General features: G+C 44.1%; 1 protein-coding gene across 1 annotated transcript in view; it reads left to right on the top strand.

Annotated features, from left to right (window-relative positions):
- The window catches only part of MYO3A (myosin IIIA), a 173,227-nt gene that overhangs the window by 32,498 nt on the left and 121,442 nt on the right, over positions 1 to 19,287 (top strand). The window contains exons 7-8 of the mRNA XM_069732227.1: positions 10,853 to 10,918; positions 17,506 to 17,661. Coding sequence (XP_069588328.1) covers positions 10,853 to 10,918; positions 17,506 to 17,661 — 222 coding nt within the window. The remainder of the gene's footprint in view (positions 1 to 10,852; positions 10,919 to 17,505; positions 17,662 to 19,287) is intronic.

Here is a 19,287-nt window from a genome sequence, read left to right on the forward strand (position 1 = left end):
CTAGCTCTTTTGCCTCCTCTCGTGAAACTGGTAAAAGTAAAAGCAGCGCGTCGTTAGTGGATGTTCACGGTCAGGGACAAGTCACTTCCTTGTCCTCTTCAGCAAAAACAACAACAGAGAAGAATGCAGCAGGCGACACAACGGGTTACTCCATGGAGCTCTTTACACATACCGTCCCTGGCTTAGAAAGTGAAGCAGTTAACAGTCCATGCCCATTACAAGTTGAATCTGACATGGAGTGCACTGACGCACAGCCACAGCCAGACTACTATGCTGGTCCTTTGACTCAGACCACAACATTGCCCTCGCAGGGTGCTGATCAAGAATCAGACCCTGATGAGACTATGTTGCCCCATCACGAACGCTATACCACCAAACGACACGGTGACACAGACGAAGTTGCGCAGGAGGTACAAGAAGAGTTATTAGATGACCCAGTTCTTGACCCCGATTGTCAGCCATTGGGGGAACAGGGTGCAGGCGGCAGCAGTTCTGAAGCAGAGGAGGAGGAGGGGCCGCAGCAGGCATCAACATCGCCACAGGTTCCATCTGCCGGGCCCGTATCTTGCCCAAAACGCGTGGCAAAGCCAAAACCTGGTGGAGGACAGCGTGGCCATCCGTTTAAAGCTCAGTCTGCAATGCCTGAAAAGGTATCCGATGCTAGAAAGAGTGCAGTCTGGCATTTTTTTAAACAACATCCAATTGATCAGCGCAAAGTCATCTGTCAAAAATGTTCTACTTCCTTAAGCAGAGGTCAGAATCTGAAAAGTCTCAATACTAGTTGCATGCATAGACATTTAACCACCATGCATTTGAAAGCTTGGACTAACTACCAAACGTCCCTTAAGGTTGTTGCACCCTCGGCCAATGAAGCTAGTCATCAACGCAACATCCCTTCCGGCAGTGTAGGACCACCATTTAGCGCACCACCTGCTGTATCTGTGCAGGTATCTTTGCCAGGCCAAAGCAGTCAGGGTCAGGGAATCACCAGTTTCGTAGTAGGAAACACTGCATCTAGGGCACCGGCGGCAACAATACCATCTCCCACCGTCTCTCAGTCTGCCATGTCCACCGGCACCCCCGCTAGTTCCACGATCTCCAGCTCTCCAGTCCAGCTCACCCTACATGAGACTATGGTTAGAAAAAGGAAATACTTAGCCTCGCATCCGCGTACACAGGGTTTGAACGCCCACATAGCTAGACTAATCTCGTTAGAAATGATGCCCTACCGGTTAGTTGAAAGCGAAGCTTTCAAAGACCTGATGGACTACGCTGTACCACGCTACGAGCTACCCAGTCGACACTTTTTTTCCAGAAAAGCCATCCCAGCCCTCCACCAGCATGTTAAAGAGCGCATCGTCCATGCACTCAGGCAATCTGTGAGCACAAAGGTGCACCTGACAACAGATGCATGGACCAGTAGGCATGGCCAGGGACGTTACGTGTCCATCACGGCACACTGGGTAAATGTGGTGGATTCAGGGTCCACAGGGGACAGCAAGTTTGGGACAGTTCTGCCTAGCCCACGGTCTAGTAAACAGTTGTCTGTAGCCGTTCGCACCCCCTCCTCCTCCTCCTCCTCCTCGTCCTCCTGCAGAAGCAAGAGCTCGTCCACAGACCGCAGTCGTACAAACACTCCATCCGCACCTGCCACTGTTGCACACCAGGTCTCCCATTATGGGGCAGCTACTGGCAAACGTCAGCAGGCTGTATTGGCTATGAAGTGTTTGGGCGACAATAGACACACCGCGGAAGTTCTGTCCGAGTTCTTGCAGCAAGAAACGCAGTCGTGGCTGGGCACTGTAGATCTTGAGGCAGGCAAGGTAGTGAGTGATAACGGAAGGAATTTCATGGCTGCCATCTCCCTTTCCCAACTGAAACACATTCCTTGCCTGGCTCACACCTTAAACCTGGTGGTGCAGTGCTTCCTGAAAAGTTATCCGGGGTTATCCGACCTGCTCCTCAAAGTGCGTGGACTTTGCGCACATATCCGCCGTTCGCCTGTACACTCCAGCCGTATGCAGACCTATCAGCGTTCTTTGAACCTTCCCCAGCATCGCCTAATCATAGACGTTGCAACAAGGTGGAACTCAACACTGCACATGCTTCAGAGACTGTGCGAACAGAGGCGGGCTGTTATGTTTTTGTGGGAGGATACACATACACGGGCAGGCAGTAGGATGGCAGACATGGAGTTGTCAGGTGTGCAGTGGTCGAAGATTCAAGACATGTGTCAAGTCCTTCAGTGTTTTGAGGAATGCACACGGCTGGTTAGTGCAGACAACGCCATAATAAGCATGAGCATCCCCCTAATGCGTCTGCTGATGCAAAGTTTGACGCACATAAAGGATCAGGCGTCTGCACCAGAGGAAGAGGAAAGCCTTGATGACAGTCAGCGATTGTCTGGTCAGGGCAGTGTACATGACGAGGTACCGGGCGAAGAGGAGGTGGAGGATGAGGAGGATGATGGGGATGAGTATATTTTTAATGAGGAAGCTTTCCCGGGGGCACGGGAAATTGGTGGCGTGGCAAGGCCGGGTTCTGGTTTTTTGAGGGACACAAGTGACGTAGATTTGCCTGCAACTGCCCCTCAACCAAGCACAACCGCAGATTTGACAACGGGAACTTTGGCCCACATGGCGGATTATGCCTTGCGTATCCTCAAAAGGGACACACGCATTACAAAAATTATGAACGATGACGATTACTGGTTGGCCTGCCTCCTTGATCCTCGCTATAAAGGCAAATTGCAAAATATTATGCCACATGAGAACTTGGAACTAATATTAGCAACAAAACAATCAACTCTTGTTGACCGTTTGCTTCTGGCATTCCCTGCACACAGCACCCGTGATCGTTCTCACACGAGCTCCAGGGGCCAGCAGACCAGAGGTGTTAGAGGGGCAGAAATCAGAAGTGGCGTTGGCCAGAGGGGTTTTCTGACCAGGTTGTGGAGTGATTTTTCTATGACCGCAGACAGGACAGGTACTGCAGCATCAATTCAAAGTGACAGGAGACAACATTTGTCCAGTATGGTTACAAACTATTTTTCATCCCTTATCGACGTTCTCCCTCAACCGTCATTCCCATTTGATTACTGGGCATCCAAATTAGACACCTGGCCAGAATTGGCAGAATATGCATTGCAGGAGCTTGCTTGCCCGGCAGCTAGTGTCCTATCAGAAAGAGTATTCAGTGCTGCAGGTTCAATACTAACAGAAAAAAGGACTCGTCTGGCTACCCAAAATGTAGATGATCTAACCTTCATTAAAATGAACCACAACTGGATTTCAAAATCTTTTGCCCCACCCTGCCCGGCTGACACCTAGCTTTCCTATGAAAAGGTCTTGCCTGTGGACTATTCTGAATGACTTTTCCAATCTCGTAATTTTCTTCACCTGATTGTCCAGCATACAACATGTTTCCACCTCACGAAATGGCCAAACTCCCCACACGGGGCCGTGCTATCGCCACTTTGCGCTTGGACCCTTGAGAGTGCTGTTTGTCTGAAGAGGTGGGTGTGGCCGCTTTTGGTCGACGGCACTGCCACTGGGTCCCTCATAGTACAATAAAGTGTCTCTGGCGGTGGTGGTGCGCACCCAACGTCAGACACACCGTTGTAATATGAGGGGCCCTGTGCCTGTACCGCCGGCCACAAGACAGTTCCCCCCCCAGCTCAAACAGTGCTCTACCACTAGCAAAATTATCTCTCACAGCTTCACCAATGTGTAGTCTAGGCGCTGACATCCTTCAATGCCTGGCACTGACAATACCATTGTTTTGACATTTTTGTTATGTTAGGCCTTCGAAGCCTGTCTGCGGTCCCTTCTTTCTACAACTACTACACTGACCAGGCCACTGCTGGCCGTGTTACCCTGGAACCAATTTAAAAGTGCCTACAGTCAGCCCAATTTTGTTATGTTAGGCCTTCGAAGACTGTCTGCCGTCACTCCTTCCACTAGACTTCCACTGACCATACACTGCTGCCCATGTACCCCTGGAACCAATTTAAAAGTGCCTACAGCCAGCCCAATTTTGTTATGTTAGGCCTTCGAAGCCTGTCTGCGGTCACTCCTTCCACTAGACTTCCACTGACCAGACCACTGCTGCCCGTGTACCCCTGGAACCAATTTAAAAGTGCCTACAGCCAGCCCAAGTTTGTTATGTTAGGCCTTGGAAGCCTGTCTGCGGTCACTCCTTCCACTAGACTTCCACTGACCATACACTGCTGCCCATGTACCCCTGGAACAAATTTAAAAGTGCCTACAGCCAGCCCAAGTTTGTTATGTTAGGCCTTCGAAGCCTGTCTGCGTCCCGTTCTTTCAACTACAACTACACTGACCAGGCCACTGATGGCCGTGTTCCCCTGGAACCAATTTTAACTTGCCTACAGCCAGCCCTATGTTATTATGTTAGGCCTTCGAAGCCTGTCTGCGTCCCGTTCTTTCAACTACAACTACACTGACCAGGCCACTGATGGCCGTGTTCCCCTGGAACCAATTTTAACTTGCCTACAGCCAGCCCAATGTTAGGCCTTTGATGCCTGTCTGCCGTCACTCCTTCCACTAGGCCTCCACTGACCTGTCTATTGCTGCCCGTGTACCCCTTGAACCAACATCATTAAATATAAAAAAAATTAATTTGATTATAAAAAATAAGATCGTGTTGAGATCTCAAATGCAGACATTTTAACAATCAAAACAAACACACAACAAATATCTGGAACTGTACTACAAAGGTCCAACAGCTACAATTTCTTTCTCCTGCAAGAAGTTAACTGAAAGTTTTTTGGAGTTGTTAACACAGCTATGGCATCCACCGAGTGTTGTCCTGTCGCGTCTCCTTTAAATTATTTCCAATAAGATGTTAAACTATTAATTTAATAAAATCAATAATTAAAAAAATAATTGAGTAAGTCAAAAGCACATTGCAAATAAACATTAATTACAAATCAAGAAGCATGGCGCGTCCGAGGGTGAGTAGATACCGAATAAGAATATAATCACCCTCGGACGCGCAATGCTTATTTACAACAGCCTTCCTTCCTAAGAATCAGCCCTTCCGTGGTGTAGAGAGAGGTTGTGTTACACTCCAAGGTGTTCCCCAGGTTGCCTTTCCTGAGCTTCGATCTTCCGGCTCTCGTTTAGTAGCTGTTGGAAACTACGCTGCATTAGGCCTACTAATTGTGTATGGGTGAAACAGTGGCGCATCTGCGGTCCCTCCTTCCACTAGGCCTCCACTGACCTGTCTACTGCGGCCCGTGTACCCCTTGAACCAACCTAATAAAATATTTAAAAAATTAATTTGATTATAAAAAATAAGATCGTGTTGAGATCTCAAATGCAGACATTTTAACAATCAAAACAAACACACAACAAATATCTGGAACTGTACTACAAAGGTCCAACAGCTACAATTTCTTTCTCCTGCAAGAAGTTAACTGAAAGTTTTTTGGACTTGTTAACACAGATATGGCATCCACCGAGTGTTGTCCTGTCGCGTCTCCTTTAAATTATTTCCAATAAGATGTTAAACTATTAATTTAATAAAATCAATAATTAAAAAAATAATTGAGTAAGTCAAAAGCACATTGCAAATAAACATTAATTACAAATCAAGAAGCATGGCGCGTCCGAGGGTGAGTAGATACCGAATAAGAATATAATCACCCTCGGACGCACAATGCTTATTTACAACAGCCTTCCTTCCTAAGAATCAGCCCTTTCGTGGTGTAGAGAGAGGTTGTGTTACACTCCAAGGTGTTCCCCGGGTTGCCTTTCATGAGCTTCGATCTTCCGGCTCTCGTTTAGTAGTTGGTGGAAACTACGCTGCATTAGGCCTACAAATTTGGTATGGGGTGTAGAGACAGGTTGTGTTACACTCCAAGGTTTTCACCAGGTTGCCTTTCCTGAGCTTCTATCTTCAGGCTCTCATTAAATTGTGGTTAAATGGAACAACTGCATTTGGCGTACTAGTTGGTTTGGGGCCTACTATCGGTGTCTTCCGCTCCTTGCTGTTCTCCTGGTTTCCTGTCCTGAAATTCCATTTTCAGCCTCTCGTTAAGTAGTTGTTAATGTTAAACTGCATTTGGCCTACTAGTTGGGTTGGGGCCTACTATCGGTGTCTGCCACTCCTTGCTGTTCTCCTCCACTGAACAAAGCTGTGCCGCCTGTTTACTACGGTTGCCAATTTTGAACTGCATTTCGACTACTTACTGATTTGGCCCTACTCTCTGTGTCAGCCTCTCATTCCAGTTGTCCTCCACTGCAATGCCCCCTGGTTATTCCTGTGTTACCAATTTTGAACTGCATTTAGCCCACTTTCTTCTTTGGGCCTATATCTGTGTCTCCACTTCATCGTGCCCATTGCCCAGCCAGTGATAGATGAGTCTGCTGGTACATTGACCCATAACGCAACATTCCCCGTGCACGCTACACAACAACATTGTGACCCTGCTGAAAGTCAGGTTGCTCTTCCCGCATACCATACCACCTTACACGGGGACAAAGAGGAAGGTGCAGATGAAAGTGCAGGTTCCTTCATCAGGTGGGGGGAGGAATACTAGTTGGCGACGTCACTGGCACAGGGCCTCTCATAGTACGCAAAAGTGTTGCTGCCGGTGGGAGGCGCCCCCGCCGTGCAAACACACCGCTGTACTTTGAGGGGCCCTGTGCCAGTGCCAATGCCAACGAGTGGGCCCCCCCTGCTTGCTCAGGTTCACAGCACTTGCAAAGTTGAAATACTTACCTCTCCCTGCTCCACTGCCGTGACGTGGTCCAGATTTCCTGGGCCCACTAATTACTTGAACCAGCCCTACCCCCCACAACTTTAGCCAAATGACCCCCAATTTCAAATGCCTTCCAATTATTATAAGGTAAATTATGCTTGACAAGCTTCATTAAGAAGAATGGATGGTTTTGACATTAAAATGGGCACTCTAGGTGTTTTCCTGGCCCCCACTCACTGCCGACTATGCTGCCCCATTGACTTGCATTGGGTTTCGTGTTTCGGTCGATCCCGACTTTACGTCATAATCGGCCGATTTCACTCGACCCGACTTTGGACATAGTCGGGTTTCGCAAAACCCGGCTCGACTCTAAAAAGGTCAAGGTCGCTCAACTCTACTCACTACTAATGTTAGTAGAATGTGTGTGCAAAATTTGGGGGCTCTAGGTGTTAAAATAAATGGTTAAATCATGGAAAAAACTGGCGTGGGCTCCCGCGCAATTTTTTCTGCCAGAGTGGAAAAGCCAGTGACTGAGGGCAGATATTAATAGCCTGGAGAGGGACCATGGTAATTGCCCCCCCCCCCTGGCTAAAAACATCTGCCCCCAGCAACCCCAGATAAGGCAGATCTTTAAGATGCGCCTATTCTGGCACTTAGCCTTTCTCTTCCCACTCCCGAATATTGGGTAATAAAGGGTTAATGCCACCTTGCTATGGTAAGGTGACATTAAGCCTGGTTAATAATGGAGAGGTGTCAATAAGACATCTATCCATTATTAATCCAATAGTAGTAAATGGTTAATAAAACACACACACTAGGAAAAAGGTATTTTAATGAAATAAATATAAATGGTGTTGTAATAGTTTATTATATGCTCAATCCAAATGACGACCCTCGCTCTGTAAAAAATTAAAAATAAAAAAGCAACAATATCCCATACCTGTCCACCGTTACAGTCATGTCCCACGCTGTAAGTCCATCAGAAGGGGTTAAATAATTTTACATCCAGGAGCCTGCTAATGCAGCGGTGCTTCTGACTGTAAAAACTCGGGAATGAATGGAAAGCAGGGAACATAGCAACCTAGACTTGCGGTGCTGCGCCCCCTGCTGGGATAACCTCATATGAACTCGAGCGTGAGAAAATATTCTCAAAAATTCCCGCGCTAGAGTTCATAGAGAATGGTCCGTGTGCAATGCGGTTTTTTTGCGGCTGTCATACGTCCATAAAACTCTCTAGTGTGACGTCGGCCTAATAGGCAGGTAGTTGATAACAAAGGCATCTACTTGCCTGTTCTACTCGGCGCTGGCTCATATCAGTCACCGACCGCTCCTGCTAGAGATTCAGCAGCTCCATGGCAACAGAACAACTATTCCTCTACTGGGCTGCTCTATTGATGGTGCCAACATCATGATGGTTGTGAGACGGCTCCCTGCAGTTAGGCAGCGGGGAGCCAGCTGTCAATCAGCATGAGGTCAGCAGAGCAGAGCTCTGTGGACATGACATTAGTAGAAGCTGCTGAATCGCTGGCAGGAGCTGTCAGAGATCACTCTGTGCAGGCAGAGTTTTGTGTCAGGCAGTCAAAAACATTTAACCTAACCCCATTAGGTGGGTGGCGCATGACACAGGAATTCAGATAACAGCAAAGAGAAAGTCCCTGAAGGATGCGCCGCTCTTGATGCTCTAATGAAGCTACTCCACAGTGTATGGGTTCTGCCCAGGGTGTTTATTTTATGTTGCAGCTTTTAACTTTATTTTTCACGTGACACACAGTAGCTATATGAAGTCTTGCGTTTTGCGGGACTAGTTATAGTTTTCAATGACCCCATTCACTTTATTATATAACGTCTGGAAAAAAATGGTGAATGATTGAAAAAAAATGCAATTCTGCTAATTGTTTTTTGGATTTCATTTTTACGTCATTCATTGGACAGTAAAAATGACTTGTGAGTATGATTCTTCAGGTCAGTACGATTGCATCGATACCAAACTTATAAGATTTTGTTATGTTTTAGTTTTTATTTGCTAAACAAACGTCAAAATTTTGCAAACAAAAAAAAATTTTTATTCACGCTGCTATTTCATGAGACCCGTAACTTTTTAATTTTTTCAGGTTGATGGAGATGTTGTTTGGGTTTTTAGTTGTGTGGCGACGTGACCATTTTTGGGAACATACGATGTTTTGATTGTTTTTTAGTGCATATTTTTAGGGAAGTGCCGCATCTGAAAAACATCAGTTCTGTCGTTTCAATAATTTTTTCCTTTTTGGTGCTTTGTGTACATTTTAAATATTTTTAGAATTTATTAGATTGGACTTTTACGGACACAACAGTTACCATATAAGGGTTTTTTATGTTTATCTTTTTTTATTTGAAAAAAGGGAATCATTTAGGGTATGTTCACACGTTCAGGATTTCCATCCTTTTTTTTTCAGGACAGTTTTTAAAAAAAACTGCAGCTCTTGGCAGAAAACGCAGGTCCTTTTTTTGGTCCTTTTTTTGTCCTTTTTTGATGCGTTTTTTGATGCGTTTTTTTATCCTTTTTTTATGCAGTTTTCTATGCAGAGACTGTGTGTTTCCTAGGAAGCTTTTTAGGGCTAAAATGGCTGAAAATACCCTAACCCTACCCCTAACCCTAACCCTACCCCTAACCCTACCCCTAACCCTACCCCTAACCCTACCCCTAACCCTAACCCTACCCCTAACCCTACCCCTAACTCTAACCCTAACCCTACCCCTAACCCTACCCCTACCCCTATTCTAACCTTAGTGAAAAAAAAAAAAAAAATTCTTAATTTTTTTATTGTCCCTACCAATGGGGGTGACAAAGTGGGGGGGGGGGTGTCATTTACTATTTTTTTTATTTTGATCACTGAGATAGGTTATATCTCAGTGATCAAAATGCACTTTGGAGCGAATCTGCCGGCCGGCAGATTCGGCGGGCGCACTGCGCATGCGCCCGCCATTTTGCAAGATGGCGGCGCCCAGGGAGAAGACGGCCGGACGGACACCGGGACGCCGGGTAAGTATAAGGGGGGGAGATTAGGGCACGGGGGGGCATCGGAGCACTGGGGGGGGCATCGGAGCACGGGGGGGGGGGCATCGGAGCACGGGGGGGCGGGATCGGAGCACGGGGGGGCAGCCACACTCCGCCCACGCACTTCCGCCCGCTCCCCCGCACTTCCTGCTGCAGCGGTTCTGCACATCAAATCGCAGTAAAACCCGCAGATATATTTTTGATCTGCGGGTTTTACTGCGATTTTGACCTCACAATGGAGGTCTATGGGTGCAGAACCGCTGCGGTTCAGGAAAAAGAAGTGACATGCTCCTTCTTTTTTGCCGCAGCTATTCTGCGCGGCTTTTTAAACGAAATTACGGATCATGTGCACAGCAGTGACTGTTTTCCATAGGGTTACATTGTTATGTACCCTGCATGGAAAACAGCTGCGGAACCGCAGCGGCAAAACCGCTGCGGTTCCGCAGTAAAAAATGCACTGTGTGAACATGGCCTTAGACTTTCATATTTTCTTATTTACACTTATTGTACTACAATTCCACCATACTGCATATATAGGAATATTACTGACACTTCATAATAGCACCAACCAGTCAGCCACGAGACAGTCATTGTAACCTGTTGGCTCCTCCCGATCTTGTCACGGAGGAGAGAAATGATTGGCGCCGGAGTGATAGTGCAAGGCAATTGGACCATTTAAAAGGCAGCAGAATTTAAAAGGTTAAACACAGCATGGCTAAACAGTCTGCTCCATACACCCACACCCGACACACGATATTCTGGTATGTCCACTGATACGTCCTATGTCGAGAAAGGATGCCCACGTTTAGAAAAAAACATGGCTGGAATTCTTCCAAAAAAAAAAAAAAAAACAATGTCACACCAATCACATCAAAGGTGTTTTTTGAAGAAGGCAACAATGTTTTTCCAATCCTGGTAACTTGGCTGATTCATCTTTTTTTTTTTATCAGTATCCATCCATCACTGTGTCTGCAGGTATCATAGCATTGATATTAGATTAGATTACAAAAATTTAAAAAAAGTAAAAAAAAATAAATAAAACATTCCATTTTTTTTTAAAGAATTGTAATGATAACATTTTGGTTTTACAGGAACCCACCTCCAACTTTGTGTCAACCAGAATTGTGGTCACCGGAGTTTAACGACTTTATTAGCAAGTGAGTGAAACATATTATATTTTTTATTAGGGAAGAAAGGTTTATTTTTCAAAAATGCATTTGGTGTTAGAAGAGTTGGAGTTCTGTGGTGGTTTTCTCGACGGTAGCACGACTCGACTTTATCTGGTGCAAACAATATTTTATTTTATTACCACGTTACTGCAGACTGCACCAATTTGTACAGGTACATAGATTTTAGCTCCTTCAATAGTTTACGGTACCACCCTCATTGATCTGAAGGTAAGGCTGCACATATAATTTGGTGAGTTTTGATAATCTGGGAGACAAGCCCAGGAGAATCCATAATAACAGCAGATTACCCCTTACCCCCATAACAGCGACAATTTGCTTAATTTGGTTGTCCAGATCTTATATAGTGATAAAACTTTATCTTTATGAGATCAATGGGGGTTCAGGATTCAGAAACCCCGCTGATTGACTGTTCGTAGTTCCTGATGCTTCATTATTACACATAACATAATAACCATCATGAACTATGGTTTGATCACTTTGCCTGTGTGGATTTGATACCGATATCTGATGAGAATTTCATGTCAATCGCGACTTTAGAAATATGTTTACTTAGAAAATTGGTGGCATTCAATACTTATTTCACCTGCTGTAGCTGTACTGAGCAGTGTAGCTGCGAATCTAGCTCTAGGATAAGATAAAACACTTACTAGAAAGCTGCAGCACCAAATGTTTGCTTCTTTCTCACTTTTCTTCACCCACCTCCTTCCCACTGTCCTCGCCAAAGACTTCAATTGGCAGCTGTAATCTGATGCCTAACTGTGTTGCCAGTTGATCGAGATGGATAATAGGATCAGTGATGAGCGAACGTCCTCAGATGAGGTGTTATATCAGCATGCTCGGGTGCTATCCGAGTGTCTTCGGCATGCTCAAATAATATGATCGAGTCCCCATGGCTGCATGTTTCGTGTCTGTTAGAGAGCCGCAACTTATGCAGGGATCGCCTGTTTGTTAAGCAATCCCTGCATGTGTTGCAGCCGACGAACAGCCGCAAGACACGCAGCCGCGGGGACTCAAACATATTTTTCGAGGACGCCAAAGTCATCCATAACATAACATCTTATCCCAGCATGTTCGCTCATCTATAATATATTTTTGAGAGTGGATGATGAGTTCATTCCTGACACATGGGAAGAAGTAAGAAGTGACTCATAAGTGGAGAAAGCAGCAGAATTTCCTAATGATACTGTATATTACAAAGTGTCATATATTAGCTTGTACTATTGGTTTGTGCAGTCTATTGAAATAACAATGACTATTTAATATGTATTACATAGTAGTAATAACTGTATGATTGTGTTATTATGTGGCGTCTATGGCTGTTATTGGTCACTGAACGTCGTGTTACTTGTGCATTCCTTAAAATGTCTGTTACTGTGAAAAAGTCTTTCTGTATACCATGCTGCCACTCGTGTTCACTCTGAACATCCTATGCAATGACTAAATCTCTTTTGCATATCTGCATATTTATCACACGAATGCAAATTTCCAGATGCAAACTTAACCAAGAATTTGGTATTTTTATTTTTTTCTGCAAGCAAATCAGTATCAGGTATAGATCCAAACAGAGATATTCAAAGTAGCAGGATTCTCTAGGGTGGCTGCTCTTTAAACATTACGTGCTATGTCTTCGGACAGTGGGAAGTTTGATTTTGACCTCTTTATGTAAATTTGGGATTTAGCTTTTGATTTTTAAATGTTGTCTACTTTTATGTATACATAGTATTCTAATCCTGTTATGACTGTTTTGTAGACGCTTACCTGACCCAAAGCTTGTGAAAATACCTGAAAATACCTAAAATATTCCCTCCTAACACACACACAAAAAAAGGTGGTATCCCAAATACCTGAATACTCAAGCGGCGTCCTGCTGCCATAGCCGGGTGTAAATTGCCCAGGTTGGATGATGCCATCAGAGACGAGACTGGTCCTTGGCATCGAATTTGGCACAGATGAATAACAACATATTTACTTATCCCTAAAATACATGAAATGGGTATAATCGCTGATTATCTGACTACTTAGGCTACTTTCACACTTCCGTCTTTTCAGATCCATTGCAATGCGTCGTTTTGGGAAAAAAACGGATCCTACAAATGTGCCCGCAGGATCCGTTTATTTCCCATAGACTTGTATTAGCGACGGATCGCGATGGATGGCCACACGTCGCATCCGTCGTGCGACAGATCCGTCGTGTTTTGGCAGACCGTCGTCTGGAAAAAACGTTCAATGTAACGTTTTTTGTCTGCGTCAAAAAAATGTACAGCGACGGATCCTGCGGCGTCCGTCGTTGGCTAGAATGGAAGCCTATGGGCGTAGGATCCGTTGCTGTGCGTCAAATGATGGAATCCAGCAACAGATTCCGTTTTTTTACACTGAGCATGCCTGGAAGGATTTCTATTCCTTTAATTTAACCCATTTTTCCTGCAGCTGCTGCATCGACGGATCAGTCAAAAAACAGGATCCAGTGCATCCGTTTTTTACAATCTGCACAGGATCCGTCTTTTCAACACTGACGGATTGTGACTGATTCTAAAAGACGGAAGTGTGAAAGTAGCCTAAGACCCCCATTGATTTTGATACCAGGAGACACAACATCTTTTGTGGAAATGGTACAATAGTGAGCATGTGTGACAGCCACCGTAGTGATCGCACATGCTCAGTATTACTCTATTCACACAGGGGACTTTGGGACTTCCTTTCTATATTAATAATAATCATTTTATTTCTATAGCGCCAACATATTCTGCAGCACTTTACATTTTAGAGGGGACTTGTACAGACAATAAAAGACATTACAGCATAACAATAATCACATAAATCAACAGATACCAAGAGCAATGAGGGCCCTGCTTGCAAGCTTACAATCTGAGGAAATAGGGGAGATATAAAAGGTGGATGGTAACAATTGCTTTCATTGTTCGGACCAGCCATAATGTAGGAAATCAGGTGTTCACGTAGTGCTGCATGAACCTGTTACCAACCAGTATGTGTAAAAGTACAGACACAGAGGGCTACTAAATGCATAACGTGTATGCGAACATGACATGAGGAACCTGGTTATGGTGAAAATTTTTAATGGGCAACACAGGGATAGTTAAATAAATGTGTTGAGGTGGTAGGCCTGAAGAAATGCATTTTTAGGGCACGCTTAAGGCCAGTCTCACACGTCCAGATAATTCCGGTACCGGAGAAATCGGTACTGGAGTTATCCGTGTCCGTGTGCTCACGTGGCACATGTGCGGCAGTCGTGTGCCGCCCGTGTGCTGCCTGAGGACCACACGGACCATGCAGGAGACATCGCTACAGTTAAGTGCTGTCCCCTGCTTTTGGTGCTGACGCCGGCATTCATGCCTTCTCCCCAGCAGCGTTCGCTGGAGAGAAGGAATTGAAAATCAAGGTTTTTTTTTTTTTTTTTTGTTAACAATAAAGTTTGGGATCACCTCCCGCCTCCCACCCCCCGTGCACCCGCCCGCTTGCAAAGAAATACTCACCCAGCTCCCGCGATGCCTCCTCTCACCGCCGGCAGCCTGTCCTGTGTGAGCGGTCACGTGGTACCACTTATTACAGTGATGAATATGCGGCTCCACCCCTTTTTCACAATTTTGACCAGGAAGTGAATCAAGACTATATTTCCTGTTGTCTGGACACCAGAAAGCAACATAATGTGCAAGGTTAAAGGACAGACAGTGACACAAGAATGGATGGTCGCCATCAAGCCCTGTGCATTGCATTCATGATTTATAAAATTCATGGTCCATCCAGGTTTGATGTGTACCACAAATCTAGTGAAATTAATAATTAGCTTGCCCCTGCGCAGAAAATGTCAGTCTTTCATCTGAACTTGCTAGCAGAAAAAAAATGCTGATCACAAAAAAGGGATAATTTTTGGATCATTTTTTTAATTTTAAAAGCATAAAATGTCTATTAGTGCAGTATGTTATTACATGGACCTTAGGTTATCATTAATTACCCATAGCCATGTATGGTGAAGTCACTCGGACATTGCTAAAACTATATATATGCTAAAGAACTTCAAAAGGGTAACATTTCTCCTTGTCGAGTGTGACATGCCTGACATGCCAGAGTAAGGAGACATATAGGCCATGTAATGCTACTCTAGGAAATTAAATATGCAAACTGTCTCTTCAGAGAGGAGAGGCTCGTTAAAGGGTCGATTTAGACTTTTAAGATTGCGATTTCCAATAGGTGGCACTGGAGTTAAGTCCTCTTCCTCTTCGAAGAGACAATTTACATATTTAATTTCCCAGAGGAGCATTGCATGGCCTATAAGTCTCCTTACAGTGGCATGCCGCAAGGAAAAACATTACCTCTTAGATCACAGTCAAAGGCCTCGCTTACAGCCAAATCAGATTTCATACTTTACACTGCAGAGGGGCAACACCCTACAAAATGTCTCTGCAAATTGAGATGTTGGTTTTGGCTTTTATACTAAGTTATGTGACAAGGCTCATTAAAGGGTCAATATTGACTTATAGAATTGCTACTTCCAATAGGTGGCGCTAGTGTTCAAGTCCTCTTCCTCTCTGAAGAGACAATTTGCATGCTAAGAAGCTTGGAACAAGTTAGATACAGTCCTAGGAGACCTCAGAGTGTTGCACACATCTTTTCAGAGCAATTGATGAGCTTTGCAATACTCATGATTAAATCATCTGCAAATTATCTTTTTGGGAAAAATTTGGCAAAGCTGGCGAATATGGATTTAAAAAGTTTTGCATATCTATACTGCTTCTGAAGCTTGGTGGTTCTTTCTGCTAGAATGAGAAGGGAATATCTTACCGAGTCTGAGGTACAATATAGAACAGTTGTGGCCAAAAGTATTGACACCCCTGCAATTCTGTAAGATAATACTCAGTTTCTTCCTGAAAATGATTGCAAACACAAATTCTTTGGTATTATTATCTTCATTTAATTTGTCTTAAATGAAAAAACACAAAAGAGAATGAAGCAAAAAGCAAACCATTGATCATTTCACACAAAACTCCAAAAATGGGCCAGACAAAAGTATTGGCACCTTCAGCCTAATACTTGGTTGCACAACCTTTAGCCAAAATAACTGCGACCAACCGCTTCCGGTAACCATCAATGAGTTTCTTACAATGCTCTGCTGGAATTTTAGACCATTCTTCTTTGGCAAACTGCTCCAGGTCCCTGATATTTGAAGGGCGCCTTCTCCAAACTGCCATTTTTAGATCTCTCCACAGGTGTTCTATGGGATTCAGGTCTGGACTCATTGCTGGCCACCTTAGAAGTCTCCAGTGCTTTCTCTCAAACCATTTTCTAGTGCTTTTTGAAGTGTGTTTTGGGTCATTGTCCTGCTGGAAGACCCATGACCTCTGAGGGAGACCCAGCTTTCTCACACTGGGCCCTACATTATGCTGCAAATTTTGTTGGTAGTCTTCAGACTTCATAATGCCATGCACACAGTCAAGCAGTACAGTGCCAGAGGCAGCAAAGCAACCCCAAAACATCAGGGAACCTCCGCCATGTTTGACTGTAGGCACCGTGTTCTTTTCTTTGAATGCCTCTTTTTTTCTCCTGTAAACTCTATGTTGATGCCTTTGCCCAAAAAGCTCTACTTTTGTCTCATCTGACCAGAGAACATTCTTCCAAAACGTTTTAGGCTTTTTCAGGTAAGTTTTGGCAAACTCCAGCCTGGCTTTTTTATGTCTCGGGGTAAGAAGTGGGCTCTTCCTGGGTCTCCTACCATACAGTCCCTTTTCATTCAGATGCCGACGGATAGTACGGGTTGACAGTGTTGTACAGCTTGAACTTGTTTGGATGTTAGTCGAGGTTCTTTATCCAACATCCGCACAATCTTGCGTTGAAATCTCTTGTCAATTTTTATTTTCCGTCCACATCTAGGGAGGTTAGCCACAGTGCCATGGGCTTTAAACTTCTTGATGACACTGCGCACGGTAGACACAGGAACATTCAGGTCTTTGGAGATGGACTTGTAGCCTTGAGATTGCTCATGCTTCCTCACAATTTGGTTTCTCAAGTCCTCAGACAGTTCTTTGGTCTTCTTTCTTTTCTCCATGCTCAATGTGGTACACACAAGGACACAGGACAGAGGTTGAGTCAACTTTAATCCATGTCAACTGGCTGCAAGTGTGATTTAGTTATTGCCAACACTTGTTAGGTGCCACAGGTAAGTTACATGTGCTGTTAATTACACAAATTAGAGAAGCATCACATGATTTTTCGAACAGTGCCAATACTTTTGTCCACCCCTTTTTTATGTTTGGTGTGGAATTATATCCAATTTGGCTTTAGGACAATTCTTTTTGTGTTTTTTTTTCATGTAAGACAAATTAAATGAAGATAATAACAAAGAATTTGTGTTTGCAATCATTTTCAGGAAGAAACTGAGTATTATCTGACAGAATTGCAGGGGTGTCAATACTTTTGGCCACAACTGTATAATACTAAGGAATCCCTTTTCAGAAAGTAGCAATATTCTCTGCTATTCCATATTTTGATGTACAGTTTTTATATAAAACGTCATATTTAATGTTTCATATTTTGCATTTCAGGTGCCTTACCAAAGATTTTGAAAAGCGTCCTATGGTTTGTGATCTTTTGGAACATGCTTTTATTAGGCAAATTAGACATAATGAAATAGCACTTCAAAAGCAGCTAATGGAATTCATAGATATCCACCAGCAAATGGGGATAATGGAGAAGAAGAGGTAAACAACGTATTTCTGATTATCTGGGAAACATCAGTGACTGCTCTGTATATACTGTGCCCAGGAAGCGCTGTCATATCGCTCTGCTTAATCTGCACATTCTGCTCTAAATGGAGTTTCATTAAGATTCATTTTACTCTAAATTACAGAGGAAACAAGCAAAGTGCATTAACCAGACGTGGAAATATATTGGCCTTTTATGGCATAGCAAAAGGGAAAGTCTATAAATAGTGTATTAAAGAAAAATCCGTATACTTGGAAATTGGCAACTTGCTTATTAAATATTACTAGATGGTGACCCGATTCTAACGCATCGAGTATTCTAGAATATTCTGACTGACAGAACATGTTCAGTGAACGTGACTGAACTATGTCGCACTGTGACTGACAGAACTTGTTCAGTAAACGTGACTGAACTACATCACACTGTGACTGACAGAACTTGTTTAGTAAACATGACTGAACTACTTGGCACTGTGACTGACAGAACGTGTTCAGTAAAAGTGACTGAACTATGTGGCACTGTGACTGACAGAACGTGTTCAGTAAAAGTGACTTAACTATGTGGCACTGTGACTGACAGAACTGTTGTGGATTCTGTTTTTGAGCTCCCTCTGGTGGTTACAGATGGTACTGGGTGACTTGTGTTCTCTGCGGTCTCTGGTGTCCACCTGTTCTATCAGGATATGGGAGTTTCCTATTTAACCTGGCTTTCTTGTCATTTCCTCGCCGGCTATCAATGTAATCAGTGTGTCTTGTTACCTCTGCTTCCCGCTTCTGTATTCTTCTGGACAAGCTAAGTTTTTGATTTTCCTGTTCCACGTTTTGCTTAATTTTTGTCTCAATCCAGCTTGCAGATATGTGATTCCTTTTTGCTGGTTGCTCTAGTGGGCTGATATTACTCCTCATGTTCCATGAGTTGGAACATGAGTTCAAGTAATTTCAGGATGGTTTTTTGTAGGGTTTTTCGCTGACCGCGCAGTTCACTTTTGTATCCTCTGCTATCTAGCTTTAGCGGGCCTCATTTTGCTGAATCTGTTTTCATAACTACGTATGTGCTTTCCTCTCATTTCACCGTCATTACATGTGGGGGGCTGCTATTTCTGTGGGGTGTTTCTCTGGAGGCAAGAGAGGTCTGTGTTTCTTCTAATAGGGAAAGTCAGTTCTTCGGCTGGCGCGAGACGTCTAGAATCATCGTAGGCACGTTCCCCGGCTACAGCTAGTTGTGTGTTGAGGTTCAGGATCACGGTCAGCTCAGTTTCCATCACCCTAGAGCTTGTTTTGTTTTTTGTGCTTGTCCTTTTGTGATCCCCTGCCATTGGAATCATGACAGTATAGCCGGCCAAAAAGTGGTAATCGTATTGGCTGAAGTAGGAAGAAAAGTAGTCTGAGGAAGTTTTTTTTTTTTTTTTTCCCCTCAGAGTTTGCTGCATAGCCTTAATTGCAGCCTGGCTGCGTCTTACCTCCTCTTAATCCTTGAATGGCTCTGACCTCAGCTGTTTATCATGGACGTCCAGAGTTTGGCTTCCAGCCTAAATAATCTTGCTGCTAAGGTTCAAAATATACAAGATTTTGTTGTACATGCTCCTATGTCTGAACCTAGAATTCCTATCCCAGAGTTTTTTT

Source organism: Ranitomeya imitator, chromosome 6 (genome assembly GCF_032444005.1).
Source record: "Ranitomeya imitator isolate aRanImi1 chromosome 6, aRanImi1.pri, whole genome shotgun sequence".
Taxonomy (NCBI): Eukaryota; Metazoa; Chordata; class Amphibia; order Anura; family Dendrobatidae; genus Ranitomeya; species Ranitomeya imitator.